The sequence below is a fragment of the Dermacentor silvarum genome, chromosome 1, assembly GCF_013339745.2.
Source record: "Dermacentor silvarum isolate Dsil-2018 chromosome 1, BIME_Dsil_1.4, whole genome shotgun sequence".
Taxonomy (NCBI): Eukaryota; Metazoa; Arthropoda; class Arachnida; order Ixodida; family Ixodidae; genus Dermacentor; species Dermacentor silvarum.
In genome coordinates, this window is record NC_051154.1 from 104,651,663 (window position 1) to 104,669,146 (window position 17,484).

Below are 17,484 nucleotides of genomic sequence, written 5' to 3' on the forward strand. Positions count from 1 at the left end.
TATGGGCGGTAAGGTAATTAGTTAAAAATTTAATTAGTGAGTTTTTGTTGATTAGTCGTTTATGCATTTAATTTAAATTTTTTGTGCAAGTAACATCTGCCTCTTCGGGTAGACCAGCTCATGAACTAGAATTGTGCTATCTGCCACAGACAGCCTTTAAAAATTTTTGAAAGTGTTCACTAACATCCTGTATCTTTCAATGTGAAGGCATACCGGTAGAGTGGCCAAGTGTTCTAAGAGGGGCTCGTTTTCAACATCATCGAATGCCAGTCCAAATCGCGACAGTACAGAAAAAGTGTTTTTTTTTTTTTCTCCCACATCACTGGCTATAAGCGTGAACATTGATAAAGATGCTAAATAATAGTGAAGCAGCAGCAACTTCATGCATTGCAAGTTGGTACCTGTAAATGTGCTGGGAATTTGTCATTTGTTGTGACAGCTGAAATGAAACTGAAATTATGTAAATTACAAACTTATCCTATCACACACTAAATATGAAAGTTGGACAAGTTTTCTCAATTTTGCTACTTCAAGGTGTCGATCAGCTACTTAAGCTTGGCAGGCTTGTGTGATTCAGGCAGATTGCTAGCTTCTAAAGTAGTTGACAAAGTTCGACATGCCTTATTATTTAAAAGGCACTGCTATCAACAAGGATGGCTAATAATGACTCCGAAAATTAGTTCTTCAACTTTCTTGCAGCCCACTAAAACCCTTGTAGTAACTCTTTTTCCATTGTATACTTGATCAGTTTCTCCATGATGCTTTCATAATTTTCCTTCATAACATGAGATTACAAGTGATGTTCTTATTCCACAGGCAACCTGCGGTCCCATGAGCGGGCAATGCATAGTGCTGACCAGCCTGCTCGTTGTAACCAATGCTCATTTTCCTGCTCATCTAAGCGAGAACTGCGGCTGCACACTGCAACTCACCGGGAAGGTAGTCTGCACTGCACTGAATGCTCATACACATGTGAGCGACGTAGCTCCCTGACTAGCCACATGAGAAGCCATGACAAAACTCGGACATATCATTGCCAGGCCTGTTCATATGCATCAAAGCACCCTGGTCAGTTTTTGTGCCTTTTGTGATTCTTGGGACCCCTTTGCTTTGCTTATTATGCCTGATATGAGATTATATTTTTTTAATGTGACAGTGAAAAGTAACAGAAATTCAGCATATAAAGACAACTTACATTAATTCAACCCTGATGGGATCGACAAAGTTGATTGAATTATCCAGTGGGTTGAATTAAACAAAGGGCAGAAAAAACGCTGCAACACCACTACTTCATTGATTGATTGATTTATTAGATGGGGAAAAAAAGGAGTTAGGAATTAAGAAACCGCATGCATCATAACTGTCTCGCCCCTCGATGGACACCTGAACTGTCCCACGGCTGTTAAAGAGATGGAGAGAAAAGATGAAGACGGCGAAAAATATAATAGACATAGAGAAAGGTGAAAAAGTGGAGAACTACAACACATATCTAAGTGGGAAATGTGAGGACTTTGTCAGTATTTGCCCAATTTTAACACACCCCTGAATCTAACTTGCACACAGTCTATAAGTTCAAAGCAGAAAACTAACATGCAAAGGGCATTAGAGCTTTTAAACAAAGTAGCAGTCTAGTGCACATTCAATTTTTTTAACAAGAAAAATATAGCATGTTTCTAGTTCAGGATCGAAATAACTAAAATTTTTACCCATGGAATAGCAGTTTTGGATGCCACCCGGGACCTTCAGTTGGAATTGAATTAACTGAAAAATCTAATTAGCTGGAGTCCAAATAATGAGTCTACAGTAGCTCGTGGCAGCTGATATTAACTACAAGGTAGTGAAACCCAGTGTTTGAAGTGTCACAACATCTGTGGTTTCGTTTACACAGAGGTGTGAAAATTTTTCTTACAATTGATAAAACCTTTTTTGCCTTGCCGAAATACAAAACCAACCAATTTGGAGACACTTGTTCCGTTAAAGCAGTAATTCTATTCAAGCTATTTCTATTTACTGAGATTCTACTGCACAATTTTCTGAGAGCTTTTAACATGCTTTTCTTTCTCTGCTTAGTAGCTGGGTAGTGAGAGCTTAAGTGGCTAACATCAAATCTTAATATATTGTGCAAGCAATAATCAGCTGTTTTGTTTTAACAGCCAACTTACGCAGTCATATGAAGAACAAGCATTCAAAAAAACCATCAAAGCCAAGAAAAGGAGTTGTCAATGGACGTCAAGCAGTATCATGCCATCGTACCTATCAATGTAGTGAGTGCCCTGAAGCCTTTGTGCGAGAAGATTCTCTGCGCTCTCATTGTCGGCTCCACCGCATGGGCATCTTGCCGCCTGCTGCATTACCGCCAGCTTCTGAAGATGCAGCACAAGTCACCAGTGAACCTCTTGCCACTGCTGACGTGAGTGTGCCTAGGGTGGCAAAAGAGTATCCAGTGAATATCTGCATACTTTGTCAAACGACAGCTCACTAATACTCTACGTGCTCTTTCTTTACACTTGTTCATTAGTCCCATAGTGTCTTGTCGCCCAACAACTCTGAAACAGCTGTGAACGCTTTTGTGTCGGGCTGCTCTTGGGAGTAATATGCTGGTTGCTTCTGTTTCACCTGTGGGATTTAAAGGTATGAAATCCGAGGTAAAATGATAATTTTTGCTGTCCAAGGTTCATGGCAGTAGTGGACATTAGAAGCTGTGTGATACATTCCAATGAACTGTTTACTTGACTAACTTTACTGCTTTTTAAATTATTATCTTTAGTGCACATGTCACGTTTATGCATTTAAAGCTGGTCACTGCCCGGGGCATTTCAGCATAGTTGAAATCCTGAGACTAGTATTAATTTCACGACGTGTGTCCTCATACTTGCAATGAAATGCATTGGTTTTCTGTTTAGTATTGTCCCAGAAAGCTCTCTTTGCGCACTGCAGGACAAAACTAAGTGAAACGTGAATGTATTTCGTGGCAAATTCAGCAATGAATATCTCGAACATGGTGGTAGTCTCAGGATTCTTATTACTGCCACACCACACCACAAAATCATGCCTTGAGCACTGACTGGTTTAAATTCTGCAGTTGCAACACATCCACCAAAATTTTTCAACTAGAAGTTAATTAGTGGAACTTACTTAATTATAGGGTGCGGCAAAAGTTTCCACACTCAAATAAAAACCCATAAATACAGTTGCGATGCACTGTAGCAAACTCACTTTTATGATACCGTAATGCGTTATGTTCTACATGCTACACAAATGTAAATCCACTTTTCGAAAGGTCCACATTTTACACAAATGCAAGCCTTGAGTTGCTTCGGAAATGCATCGATGGCGGCATGGATGTAGTCTATGTCTAATTTCCTCCCGGCTTTTTTTAATGCCCAACGAAGAGCAGCCAAATTGCGGTGAGGAGTAAAGCAGACTGTGCTTTTCAACTCGGACAAGGATGAATAGTCAAGCGGGTTTAGATACGGGCTGTTTGGAGGCCATTCTGAAGTGGAAATAAAATCAGGGAAGTTTGTCGTGCACCATTGCCTTCGCCTTTTGAGCCATATTGGAATCCTGCTTATACCTCCACTGACAGTTTCAGGAGTGATTTGGTCCAAGGAAGGACTTCCTTCTTCAGGGCATCTACCAGATAATTTGCGCTGTTCGCTTTAGCTCCCTGTTCCAAAAAAAAACCAGCGGCATCTTTCCATCAGAAGTGATTGCCCCCGAGACCATCACTGATTGAGGGTGAGGAAATCTAGAGGCAATCCTTCCACTGATGTTGGCTTCTTTCGAGGCTTCCTGTCAATGCCCTATCATTTGGTGGTTTGAAAACTGCTTGATATTGAACACTGCCTCTTTTATGAAGAGAATGTTGCATTGGCTTGCCGTTCAGCAGAAGCGTTTGAGCAGGTTATTGCATCTTATGACCCTGGTTTATGTCATGTGCTTTGTGAGTCTATGAGTTTTGGATCCTTGTACTTGGGCAGCTTCTCTTTTCCAATGCTTCGGACAGAACGTTCAGAAATTATTTTGATTTGGGCTATTAGGCTTTTTTACAACTGATTTTTGGAGAGTGCGGGAACTTTTGCCGCACCCTGTATATTAGTGATTGCAGTGAAATCCCGGTAATTCAAAATCTCTTAATTTGATTTGTTGGATAATCCGAACTGATAAGTTGGTCCCAGCAGTCACATGTATTTAAATAGGGAAACACACACTCGAATTTGAACTTCTAGGACTGCACAACAGTTATTTCGAACTAAATTTCCGAGTGTCACGGTCTGCCTTTTGGACAAACCCGAGCCAAAATCCAAAGTCCGACGCGACACTTGCTAGCGTAACAGCACGTACTGCAGAAATTGAGCCTTTTAGCTTTCCGTGACACGCTAGGGCCACACGGCATGCACTGCCTCTCTACGGAACCGAGGTAAAGTGCCGCGCATTTTAGCATACTGCCATCGTGTGTTATATTTCAGCAGATAAGCAAATTAATGATGCAGTTAAGAATAAGGCTTTGCGGCGTTCCACATTTACAATGAATGACCAGTGCTAAATGCTATGGTGTTCATCCTTCTCTTTGCATTCCCAGCTTGAATTAGCTGCACTTGCTCAGTGATCCATAATTTCTGAGGCAGCATTTCTAAAATTGCATGGTCTTTGTTTTCACATTAGTCCTTGGAGATGTCTTGCTGGTTGCTGGAAGATGGTAGGGTCTGATATCTGCCAAGTGCAGTGCCACACGGACAAAAGTATGCGCTGCAGTTTCCGGTGGTAACACAGACAAAATAGCAGCATAGATGCATTCAGTGATTTCTTGCCTTGCTACTGATGTAAGCCAGGACAAGTTGCATGTATCCAAAAGTCATAGGTTCTCATAAATATGCGCGGCCATGTCCCTTGTTGGCATGCTCTCATCTGTATGAAGTGAATGTCGTAGGTGCTTGGAAGGTTCCTGAATACAGATAGCAGGGCCGCACTCCAGCTTGCCCAGGTGGAATATGTATGTCCTTCAAAAAGATGCCACGCTCTAGCCACGTCATGTTTCATTGCTTCTGCAGTGGAACATTTGATGTGGTGTGACCCAGGGGCACAATCAGAGATTGTCGTTCACAGCGCACATTAGGTTACGCCGCACGCGATTGGCCTAGGCTGCGCCAACATTATCTTCCGCAGGGCGCGACTACGTTTTTGGTGACTTCAAAATGACGACACACTCCTGTCAATCATTTTGATTACGAGCACGTTGTCTGCTGGAAGCAGAACACGATGAGAGGTGTGAAGTTCGAGCTGTCATGCACTCTCTACGAGACCGGCTTCGCATGACACGTCTGGTGGATTGGATTGAATTCACATGGTGCCTGCAGCTACGGAATGGCACGTTCATATCCAATTTATAGTTTAATTCGAGAAAATGGCATTTGCAATGGGAGCTTCGGTTGTTGCGTTGGTGTTTGCTCAAGGAGGAAGCAGAGCGGTTGGAGGTGCGAAATGCGTTTGAAGAGATAGGAAAAAGTTAATTCCGGCGTCGCTTTTGTTTCTCGAAACGAACAGTGCAATGGTTGTGCGGCGAACTTGACCCCATCATCGGGTGTCAGCGAGCCATTGGAATGTTGCTGTTGCCTTTTGAAAAGCGCCACTGCTCCCCTCGCTTATTTTTTTTAAATTTTTTCGCAGTGCGCGACACCACCTAGCGACCACGCAAAGAAATTAATAGTTATAAATTGTAGTAGTCATACATATTACTATATGAGAACGTGTTTAAGCTTGAGAAGAAAAAATACTTTTTTTTATATAAATATTTTATTCATTGGAAGGCGAGAGACATTTCGTTTTGTAGTATATTGTCTGCAAACAGACGACAAACAAGGCACGTAAGCTTCTGGGGTGTTCACCGCTTGCCGATTGGCTGCTCTCTCCCTCCCGTTCTCACAAATTTGGATACTGCCACTTTGTGACGTTCCAGCAACTGAACAGAACATAGTTCGAACAAAGATCTCCAATCGCGCCCCAAGCGTGGCAGATGGCAACAGTACATACCCACGCAGTAGGGTCATGTTCGAAACCGTGAAACTCCTGTAGAGTGGTCTCAGCTTGCCTTGGAACTGCAGCACTTTGGACCACTGAAGCAATGCAGCTGGACATGTTATGAAACTGTTGTGCCAGTGCAGAGAGATGCTGGACGTTCTCACTTCCGGAAGCCATGGAGGAGGCTGGTTGTTGTCCCCGTGTGGCGGACACTTGCGTTGAAGGATGACAGTGTGGGAGTATCTCTGGGCATTGGAGAACTATTTTTGACTGCGCCATTGTAAAGAAATGGACAGCTAGCCGTCCACCAAAATGCCTGTGGACTTCTTCTCTGCTTCCCTGTTCCAGCTCTCTCTCTCTGTATACACAGTCGAACCCGAATGTAACGAATCTGAAGGGGATCACAAAAAAAGTTCTATATATAGGTGATTCGATATATAAAATAATAATTTTATACAGAAATTTTCAAGAGAATTTTACAGCTGTTCCTTATTAAACACAATAATTTGTTATATGTTGGTTCAATATATCTGGGTTCGACTGTGTGTGTGTGTGTGTGTATATATATATACAGGGTGTTTCAGCGAACACTTTCAAAATTTATTTAAGGCTGCCTGTGGCAAATAGCCCAATTCTAGTTAATGAGCTGGTCTGCTCGCGGACATTACTTGCACAAAAAATTGAAATGCATAATCGTATAATGAACAAAAATTCACTAATTGGGTTTTTAACTAATTACCTGATGGCCCATATTGTAATTTACAAATTGCAGCCGTGGAGTTCACAAGGCGATCCCCACTTCGAATTCTCAGGATGACACCAGTTTCGAGATATTAATTACCGAACTTTGCGGAGAAATGCATTGGCATTCCAGTTAATTTTGTGCTGGAACGCACTGGAACAACTAACTGGAACTAACAAACTAACTGGAACGCTAATGCATTTCTCCGCAAAGTTCGGGAATTATCTCGAAACTGGTGTCATCCCGAGAATTCATTCCAAGTGGATCCGCCTTGTGAACTCCATGGCTACAAATTGTAAATTGCAATATGGGACATTAGGCGATTAGTTAAAAACTTAATTAGTGAATTTTTGTTAATTATTCGATTATGCATTTCAATTTCTTGTTTAATGTCCGCCTCTTCGAGTAGACCAGCTCATGAACTAGAATTGTGCTATCTGCCACAGGCAACCTTTAAGAATTTTTGAAAGTGTTCACTGAAACACCCTGTGTGTGTGTGTGTGTGTTTACTATTCAACATAACAATTCTGTATTCATTGCAGTTGTAACATACTAAGAAGTCATTACATGGAGGGTTGGTAGACCTAAACCATTCAATGACAAAGCGTGCAAAGTCGTTTTTATGCTTGCATTACTTCTGCAAGTTCCATGGCAGATACAGTTAAACCTCAATATAACGAAGTTGGTAAAATCGGCAATTTGCTTCATTGTAATGAAATTTCTTTGTATTGAAATTCGGACCTTTTGTGCAAATAAGTACAATCGCTGAGCGATTTTTCTTACACGGAAAAGGGCCCCCACAATTTTTCGCATTATCGGGCAATCGAAAAAGAAGCCGGCAGATCTCACACCCTGTCGGAATCAATGTTATGCGAAACAGTGTCTGGGGAGCCTACGAAGTTAATGAAATGACCATGAGAGCACCAAGACGTAGGCAGCTGTTTCATGACCTACATGACACGCATGTCATGACATTCATGTCATGACCTCTCATTTATGTTCGTCATACACTCTTGTCATACTGTGCCAATTTTGGTACATACCAAGTTAACGAAACAACCATGAGAGCACCAAGACGTCTTGTAGGCAGCTGTTTCATGACCTACATGACACACGTCATGATATTCATGTCATGACCTATCATTTATGTTCGTCATACACTCTTGTCATACTGTCCCAATTTCGGTACATACCAAGCTAACGAAACGACCATGAGAGCACCAAGACGAAGGCGGCTGTTTCATGACCGACATGACACATGTCATGACATTCATGTCATGACCTATCATTTATGTTCGTCATATACACTTGTCATACTATGCCAATTTTGGTACATACCAAGGGCCCGGTAACGTAAAACTGTTCCAATCTGTTTTTATTTCAATCTCCTGACATCAAATTTACGTAACCGCCGACGCAAGCATAGGGTGGTGACCCGCAGCGTTGTCTGGACAGCCTAGGGTCAATAGCAGAGTGCCCCTTTGCGCTCAGCATGCTGAACGCAGTACTGCAGCCACGGCCAAGACACGCTCCAACTTACCCCTTCCGTACCCTCGTGCGCGCTTGATCGCATTATCGCGAGCTCGCCCCCTCTTCCCCTATGCTCGCGCGGGAAGGCGGCACTCTTGAAGCCACCATCTTTCTCGTCAACGAGGCACACTTTCAATCGCACCTAAAGCACACAATTTGCGGGAAGCGATAGGATCTTATCGCACTCAGGCTTTATACGGAACATGACGCTGCTCCACTTTGGCGGTTGCTCTTGACGCGTGGCGCGTGATTTGAGAGGTGCGTTCGCAAGCAGCCGCTTGTAATTCAATCATTTGACCATCTGCTTCTGCGGAAGTTTACATTATTGTCTCGGTATTCCTTTGCGGTGGCAGTGAAATTTCGTTATGTTGAAATCGCGTATAAACACTTCGTTATATTGAATTTCTAAATACATGGTGTTCTATAGACAACAGGTTATGAAAAGTTGAATACTTCGTTATATCGAGAATTTCGTTATATTGAAGTTTGTTATATCGAGGTTTAACTGTACCTGTATTTTAGGTCAAAAATTGGTTTGTCACATATTGGTAATCAGGAAACATGCATTAAATCTATACATCCTTATGTTATAGGCATAGGAGAAGAAGCTGTCACTGCAAGGGCGTCACTTGTTTAAACCACTCCACACTACACTTCTATGACTGCACTACTTGCCTAGCTTCCATAGAGTGTACTGCTAATTTAGAAGAATATAGATGCCTTACAGCTGCACATCTGATATTGTCCTTAAAGGGACACTAAAGTCAAATAAAAAGTCAAGCTTAAGTGATAGAGCAATGCTCTAGAACGTCTAAGGCGTCAATATAATAGTGAACAGCGCTTTAGTAATCGAGAAATTGAGGTAAATGCAGGACACGATAAGAGACTCCCCAGGGACATTCCGGTACTTACCCGATAACGGAGGCACTAAAAAGATAATTTCGTTGGATTATAAGATGGAAGAAAATGCTACTTGTCTACTTCTATTAGATTCTTAGAAAAGTACCTTTTTGGTGTTACACTTGATAACGACACGGGCGGTCAAAAGGTTTCATTTTCGCTCGACTCTGCGCCGCGCGCGCTTTCGAGTTTCAGTAGTTCCGATATCGCATAGTGCTGCACTGGTGTTGCTGGCTCGCTAAACTCACACTTTAATTTGCTAGCAGCAGAGAATGTCACGTCCATGTGATGTCGCGGGATGCATGAACAGTCCGCGCAACGACATGTCCAGACAGTGACCAGCTTCATCGCCCAACGTCGTATTGCTTGAGTCCTCAATGTTTTCACGCTCGGAAGAGGCGGTGTCGAGGCCACCGTCGTAGTAGGCAATGACGCCGGCAGCACGAGCTCTCAGCAGCATGTCACGCTCATCGGAGCTTAAATCGCTAAAATCGAGCCTAGCATCGTGAGCCAATGTGTCATTGTCAGGGTCATCAACTAGTTGGTCCACTGCGACTGCCGTCGGCTCTGTCTTGGCTCTGTTTCTGGACGCACGTTAGCGCAAAACAAAGCCGTAGCGCCATCTGCGGGCGCCGTTTAGTAATTACTAGAGTGTACTAGTTTGGGGGAGTGGGTCCAACGCAGGCTCCCCTCCCCGCTGAGGCTTTTTTTATTGAAAAGTTGGTGGCGCCACCGTTGCTTTCTCCCAAACGAGCGGCCCCACGCGCTGGCGGGACGCTTGTCACGTCGGAGACCCTATCGCAGCTGCATGGAGCTTTGACAGGCGGATACTCGGTGGCAGCAACACTGATATTATTCCCACCTATCTATTGTAATTAAAATGGAAAAAATGCAAATGACGCAACAACGACGGTGCGTCGAGCAGATGACAGCTACTCAGTCCGTGAGCTCGCCTCAGCCAATGAGTGCTGCCGAAACAGCCAGAGCCAACGTTTATTGGCCGGATATTCAGAATAAGGCGACGGCAGCGCCGCCGCAATTTCAACGTTTTTTGCTTCACCGTCGGAGCTTGCCAAGGCGTCCGCTGGACCCACTCCCCCTTTCTAGTACATTCCAGTTTTACTCACCGGCGGCACCGGCGGCACGTCACTATATGGCCATGACGTCACCACTCCTCGTTGGGCGGGCGATTTGAATTGCGCTAGAGGTACACGGACGATTCAGATGCAATTTTTTCTTAAAATAAGTCTTCTCTTGGCACGAAACAAGCATTTTGAGATTTCTGGTATGGTATTTTAATAGTCCACGTTGAAATAATATTTGCCTCTAGTGTCCCTTTAAGGTTAAAATACCACATTTTGCTTAGTAGCTCCAGTGCCTTAAAAATTGATCAGTTCAGACTTATAACGGGGTGAGGGGCCTGCACAAAGTGTCATTCTAAGAATTTCTTATTAAAAAGCTGTCTTTTCTGATTTTAAAACTATGTTCTCCTTTTATTGTACGTTGGCACAAAGTGAAGTTGAGCTCTGATGTTTTTGCTGCTGTTCTTTTCCCACCAGGAGGGCTCAACCACTGTACAGCCATCCATGCAAGATAATATTGAACAAGATTTAGATCCCACTTGCCTTGCTCCTGCCACAAGCACTGCTACATTCACAGTGTGCACAGCATCTGAGCACGTACAGCCACTATGTCAGCCTTCAGAGGATGCCATGGGACCAAGCCAAGTGCTCGAGTGCCTTGTTCAGGACCCTGTGACAATGGAATTTCTTCCAGACAAGCAGCTGCTGCTCCTAGCCCCAGGACAGGATTCGACCTCGGCATCTACCACCAACCTCTTTCTGCTAGAGTCAGCATTACAGCCAGCTTTTTGGGCATCACCACCTGTGGGCACTCTCGAGAACTCTGCTTAGAAAGCTACAAAGGGTTTCCTTTGTAGCTTCGTGCTACATTCGGGTGGATCACAATTTTTCCCTTTCAACAACTTTCAACTACAAAAGGTACCAGATGTATGAGGTATATGAGAACATAATGTCTCCAGGAATAGCAATGATATTTCAGACAAGATTAAACATATCTGACTCTCCTTTCTCTCCTTGAGCACCTGCCAAGCACAGTTCAGCTATCAATGTATGCGGATGACATCTGCGTTTGGACGTCTGCAGTAACACGCCTACAACTGCGAGTGAAGATCCAGAAAGCCGCATCTCAGACTGCTATTTACCTCCAGAATCGGGGTGTCAAAATATCGTCTGAGAAATGCGCACTTGTGGCATTTACACGCAAGCCCATGGCGAACTGCAGCATATTGATAAATGGCCAAAGAATACCATACATTCGATCTTGCAAGTTTCTAGGCGTTATAATTGACAGCGACATGTCATGGAGTTCTCATGTTTCATACATGAAGAAGCGGTTAACAAGCATCTGTCACCTGTTTAAGTTCTTCACTGGAAAGACATGGGGAATGTCCACAAAGGCTATGCTGCAACTATACAATGTGCTGTTTCTCAGCTTCCTGCGGTACAGCTTGCCAGCCTTAACTAACGTAAGCAAAACGAGTCTGCGCACCATACAAAGTGTTCAAGCCCAAGCGCTCCGCATTTGCCTAGGCCTGCCTCGCAGTGCATCAACAGTGGCGACTATAGCAATTGCTTGAGACCACCTCGCCAAGACTCACATTGAGGTTGAAGCATTGAGGACACATATACGACACCTTGCCCGGACTCCCCACCACCACCTGGCATCTCTACCAGCGGACAGACCACGTACCTCTTTCTGCCAAATAGCCACGCATGGTGAATCATTACCAACTTGCTTCACTGCTGCCGCAAGACCTTCGATTCCTTCGTGGTGCCTTACTCAGCCAAATATCAACCTGACAATACCTGGCATACAGAAAAAAGCAGAGCTGTCATCACTAGCCCTTAAACAACTCGCCTTACTTCTGTTGTACGAGAAGTACCTAGACTCTGCCCATATATACACCGATGGATCCGTCCTGCCGAACAGCTTTACCGCGGCAATTGTGATACTAACAATGGGCACAACTATTAAATTCAAGACGTCTCCCTCACAACATCGACGGCAGCAGAGCTCGCAGCGCTTTGTACCACGCTCCAATTCATTCGTGATCAAGTGACGCACAAATGGACAATTTTCTGCGACTCAAAAGCGGCTCTGCAGTCTCTACTGTCACCTTTACGCCGCGGTCCACACGAGCAGCTGGTCTTTGAGATTGCCGAGGCAGTACACAATCTGACTGAGATAGGGCCAGAAATAACTTTTCACTGGCTTCCAAGTCACTGCGGAATTGTCGGCAATGAACGGGCTGATCAAGCTGCCCGCAAAGCTCATAAAGAAGATCACCAACGGCCCATACCACTTTCTAGGACTCACGCTGCACGGAAGCTCCGCGTGCGTGCTCACCAATGCACAAGGTCACAATGGAATGAATCGCACTTCAAGCATGCTCGCTTATACTCTCTGGACCCAACCCTAAGTCTTCGAGTACCATCAAGGCTTCGCTGAGGAGACGCAACCCTTTTGTGCCGATTATGGTTGGGCGTTGCGTTTACCAACGCCTATGCGTTCCGCATACGAATGGCCGACAGCATGGCCTGTGACCACTGCAGCAATGAAGAGTCGATTGTACATATTTTGTGCGACTTCCCGCAGTACAGTGCGCAGAGACATTCTCTTACCAACGCGTTCAGCCAATTGGACGACCGGCCTCTGTTGGAAGAAAAAATTCTCCACCACAGACTGGACTTAATGTCACAGAAGAAAGCCGTGCAGGCGCTTCTGCGCTTCTTGCGAGCCACCGGCCTATCTGACCGACTGATTAGAACGCTCTTCCGGTGAAACGAAACAATCGCACACCTTCTTTGTGAGTGCCCTCGTTTCAACCCGCAGAGAGCAGCTCTCTCAACCATGATAGATCAACTGGACAACCGCCCAATAACGCGAATCAACATCCTTGGAAACTGGCCTACACGAACAACAGCGCGAGCCGCCCTGAAGGCACTGCTGCGTTCCTTAAAAGACACCGAACTCAGTGACAAATTGTGACTCGACTCTGTGTGACGTAGGATGGGACGTTGACGCTATTCAACACTAGAACGCCTTCGCAGACTGCGTGACAGTACCCACAGAAACAGTTCTGTTTTGTGTGTGTGTGTGATTTTCTTTCCTTTTTTTCCCCCTTTTTTATACTTATTTTTCTCTCTCTCTCCTGTCGAATCCCTTTACCCCTCCCCCGCTACAAGGCAGCCAACTGGAGATAATCTGTGGTTAACCTCCCTGTCGTTCCTTTGCCTTTTTTTCTCTCTCTCTCTACTCAATAGAACTAGTATCTTCAGCCTAACTGATTAACTGAACTTGGCTTCAGAAATGGCTGTATGCTTAGATCAGATGGGGCTGGTTGATGTTGGCCAGTGCTTCCACAATAGCAGCCTTTGGCAAGTTTTTAGCATTGTGTGCCTATTTGTTGGTCTTCCTCACAATGATGCCCCCCATAAAATCCCGTGCAGCAGTTTTAAGTATTGAAAACTAGGACATCACATTGAGGGTTACCTAGCTGCCAAAGTTCACAGCCACCCACTCTTTGCTCATGCTGGCCTTTTGGGGGGAAGTAAATCTATCACTTCCAGTTGGTGCCTAGTGTCCTCGTGCACAGAAAGCCTAACTCTTCACTCTGCCACCTATTGCTGCTTGGCAATGGCCATCATTGGCTTTTGAGGGTTTCAACTCATGTGACCTCTACCTGCTGGGGAAACTCAACCACCTAAGTGATGCCTGACCACTGGCATTGCATTCTCTTTGTCATACATGACAGTTAGCCATTAGGAGCGATTAGCTCTTTTCTCACCGGAAAAACATGATTTAAAAACAAATGATTTTGCCAACATAAAGATGGTGGTGATCTCCAAGTCACTGTGGCCAGTATCTAAGGTGACTAGGACTGCTTGTGTTTTGATGTCCTGTGTCAGACTGTAAGATGCTACCCTGCAATAAATGTGCTATGTAGTTGACAGAGAGGTGGGTAAAGAGAGAAGTTGAGCATCCAAACATTATCAGAATGTTGATCCGAGGCTGTCTTCTTAATTACCTTGTGCACCGTGTATTTAGTTAGGCTTGGCATTGGAAATACTGTTGTTAAAAGTACTAGCGCTGTGTTTGTGTTTGTGGATGTGTTTACTGGTGTCCTCGCATCCTTTTGCACTATACCTTGACATTCTATTTGATGGACATGCTGGACTTCCATATAGTCATTTGTCAGTCAGCTATATTTTGACTAGATAAATCTGCTAAAGGATTTGGAAACCATTAGTGAGGGAGCTCTAGCTATTACGTTAGAAACATCACATTTACAGTGTGCATCAAATGTTTACAGACAGATGTGTCTGCTTAATATTGTTACGAGAACGAAGGATTATGCACTGGAGACTATTTACAATGTATATTTACAAAAGGCAACTGCAGCGCTGGCCAGTTCAGCCGGCGGCTCGAGAGCAAGGAGCAGTTCGTCTTCGTCGAGGGCGCCCAAGATGCGTCCACAAGAAACACACAATATGCATGTAGCATTATCCCCGGCAGCAGAAGCACTGTCCCGGTTCGTCGTAAGTATCGGTAGTAACAGGAGGGTAGTACGGTTTTAGGCGTGTGACATGCACAACGTCAGTGGAATTCGGGGCAGAGGAGGCACTGGTACTGACTGGGGCGGTTTCATACGTAACTAGAGTCACAGCACGTAGCACTCAATATGGGCCTCTGTACCGAGACAGGAGTTTTTCTGACGGGCCAACGTGACGAGTTGGGGACTACAGGAGTACTAGAGATCCAGGCGAAAAGTGGACGTCTCTGTGTTGGCGATCCTACAAACACCGGTGGTTCTCTTGGGAGGTCAGGAGGTGAACGCGGGCAATTTCACGTGCTTGGGCTGCCCTGGTGATTGCGTCACGTGCATAGTCGGTGGTCTTTGCTGCGGCGGAAAGAAGGGAGTGTGTCCAGTTGCAATGTGGGTTCTCGGCCAAACAACAGGAAGAACGGGGAATAACCGGCAGTGTCGTGACGCGAAGAATTGTAAGCAAATGTGACATAGGGTAGGGAAAGGTCCCAATCAGTATGGTCGGACGAGACATACTTTGCAAGCATGTCTGTAAGGGTTCGATTCAGATGCTCCGTGAGACCGTCTGTGGATGGTAAGACATAGCCAGCTTGTGCCTGTTTGAGCAGGACTGCAGGATGTTGGCGATAACTTTAGAAAGGAATGTCCGACCACGGACAGTGAGCAGTTGGTGTGGAGCTGCATGCTTCAGAATCACGTCGCGTAAAAGAAAATCGGCGAGAACTGTGGTGCAGCTTGTTGGAAGCGCTCTGATGATGGCGTAGCGTAATCTGTCGCCACAGCGACCCACTTGTTGCCAGACATTGATAGAGGGAAAGGGCCAAGTAAGTCCAAGCCAACGCGGAAGAACGGCTCTGAAGGAATGTCGAGTGGTTGAAAGCCAGCGTTTTGTGACGCTGGCATTTTTCACACGCCGCAACGTATTTCCGGACAGAGCGGGCAAGGCCTGGCCAAAAGAAGCGTCGGCGAATCCGGAAATACGGATTTTCAGCTGCATTTCTAGTTTTACTGCATGACTGCATTAAATGTTCTCTTTCCTTTGCAATCCATGCACAAAACAATTATGCACTTTTGCTGTGTAATACCTTCACTTCAAGCTTTGGGAATTTCAGTTTGCAGTGGTACAGCACACGAGCTCATCTGCCAGCTTTATCTGATGATGCATGAGGAAGTTGCTCTTGTGGTGTTGCAGTCAGCACTACAGCCAACAACTAGGTGAACGCTAGTTCCTTGATGAATTGCAGTCAATTCCAGCCATGGTTTCTGGCCACTGAGGAGTAGAGAACTTTGACTCTGATGTCTATAGGAATGTTACAACAAAATGGTAATGGTTCCTGTTTGCAATCGTGCAGTGCCACAGATTCGTAGGTATTGGTAAGTTACTCAAGCGGTGCTGGCTTTCTGTCGAGCTCAATGAGTGTTGTTTAACCATTGTTGCTGCAAAAAATAGCTCTTGGAGATTTGACTACTAACAGTGTTGGAGAAGAAATTATATTGTGCTCTCTAGGGATGGAGCTCTAACAAGAGGTGCATAACAGTGTCCAGGACATCATGAAGTAGTATGGCCTTCCAGTCCAAAATTTAGTTACTCTTATAGCAACCTTTCATATCAGCCACTACGTGCTTGTTTAGCCTTATTGGTATCTTCTCGTAGTCCTTCTTGTAGCCTTATAGTTAGTCTTTCAGTGAGTTCAAATGGCTGTGGAGTAAGCTTTCTAATGGGGGTTGACAAGCGATGCTAAGGCTATTCCTCACTGTGCAAAGACGGGTTGAAGATTAGTCACTCCCTGAAAGACTGTTCTGGGGAGGCCAGCCAGTGAGTTGGAAGAGTGCTAGTTTTCTAGATCACCGATGCAAATAATATTTTGCTAACATAACCTTAAAATGTAAAGCTGCCCAAAAATGCAAATTGCTGGCTTAAAATTGTGATTTCTCTTGCCGCATCCTCCCTAGAAGTGCCTGTACAGTGAGGCTTGAAGTACTTGGCTCAGAAGTATTGAGTCATACCTGTTAAATATTTAAGGCATGATCTAAACCCCAGGATTGTGTCTTGGACCTCTGTTGACACCTTCTTCAAGTTTCTGGGGGCTTGCATTGTCACCAGGGGAGAAAATTGTAGCATCTGCAGAATAGTTATTCTTAAAAGAGAATTTTTGTCCATTTGTTTCACTTACAGTTTTTTACAGTTGCACAAGGTTTTATGTGAAGCTTTGATGCACCCTGTACTATGTGCTTTGTTAGAGCTGTTTTCTTGCAGGGTCTAATTAATTTTACTCTGGATATTATTTTCATTAATATACTAGCATACTTCATGCTCTGAAAGTTCTATTACAGTCGACTGTCGTTAATTCGACTTTTCACTTAATTCGAACACATTGGAAAGTTCAGCCAGAACGCCATACATTGATATTAAAGGAAAACTCGTTTATTTCTGATGCGAAAGCACGTCGCTTCGGTTAATTCAAACTCCCACTGGTGCCCCCTCAGGTGCACAGCAGTTACTGAAAGCTTGAAAACATAAATTCAGCACACGGCGCTACTGGTTCCCTAGGTGATGACAGTGACAACAGCCTGTTCTGTAGTCTTGACGACTTGCGCTTTGCGACAATTTTGTCAGCACCAATGATATGCAACAGAGCAAGAAAACTGCACTCCATTGTAAGAG

The 17,484-nt window shown here is 44.5% G+C and overlaps 1 protein-coding gene across 3 annotated transcripts in view; it reads left to right on the forward strand.

The window, feature by feature from the left end:
- Positions 1 to 16,979, forward strand: part of LOC119434107 (zinc finger protein 64-like) — a 64,116-nt gene extending 47,137 nt beyond the window's left edge. For all 3 annotated transcript variants that reach the window (XM_037701435.2, XM_037701428.2, XM_037701443.2), the window contains 3 exons: positions 817 to 1,068; positions 2,154 to 2,410; positions 10,750 to 16,979. In XM_037701435.2, the coding sequence (XP_037557363.1) occupies positions 817 to 1,068; positions 2,154 to 2,410; positions 10,750 to 11,103 (863 nt within the window). In that variant the 3' untranslated portion in view covers positions 11,104 to 16,979. The remainder of the gene's footprint in view (positions 1 to 816; positions 1,069 to 2,153; positions 2,411 to 10,749) is intronic.
- The last annotated feature ends 505 nt before the right edge of the window (positions 16,980 to 17,484 follow it).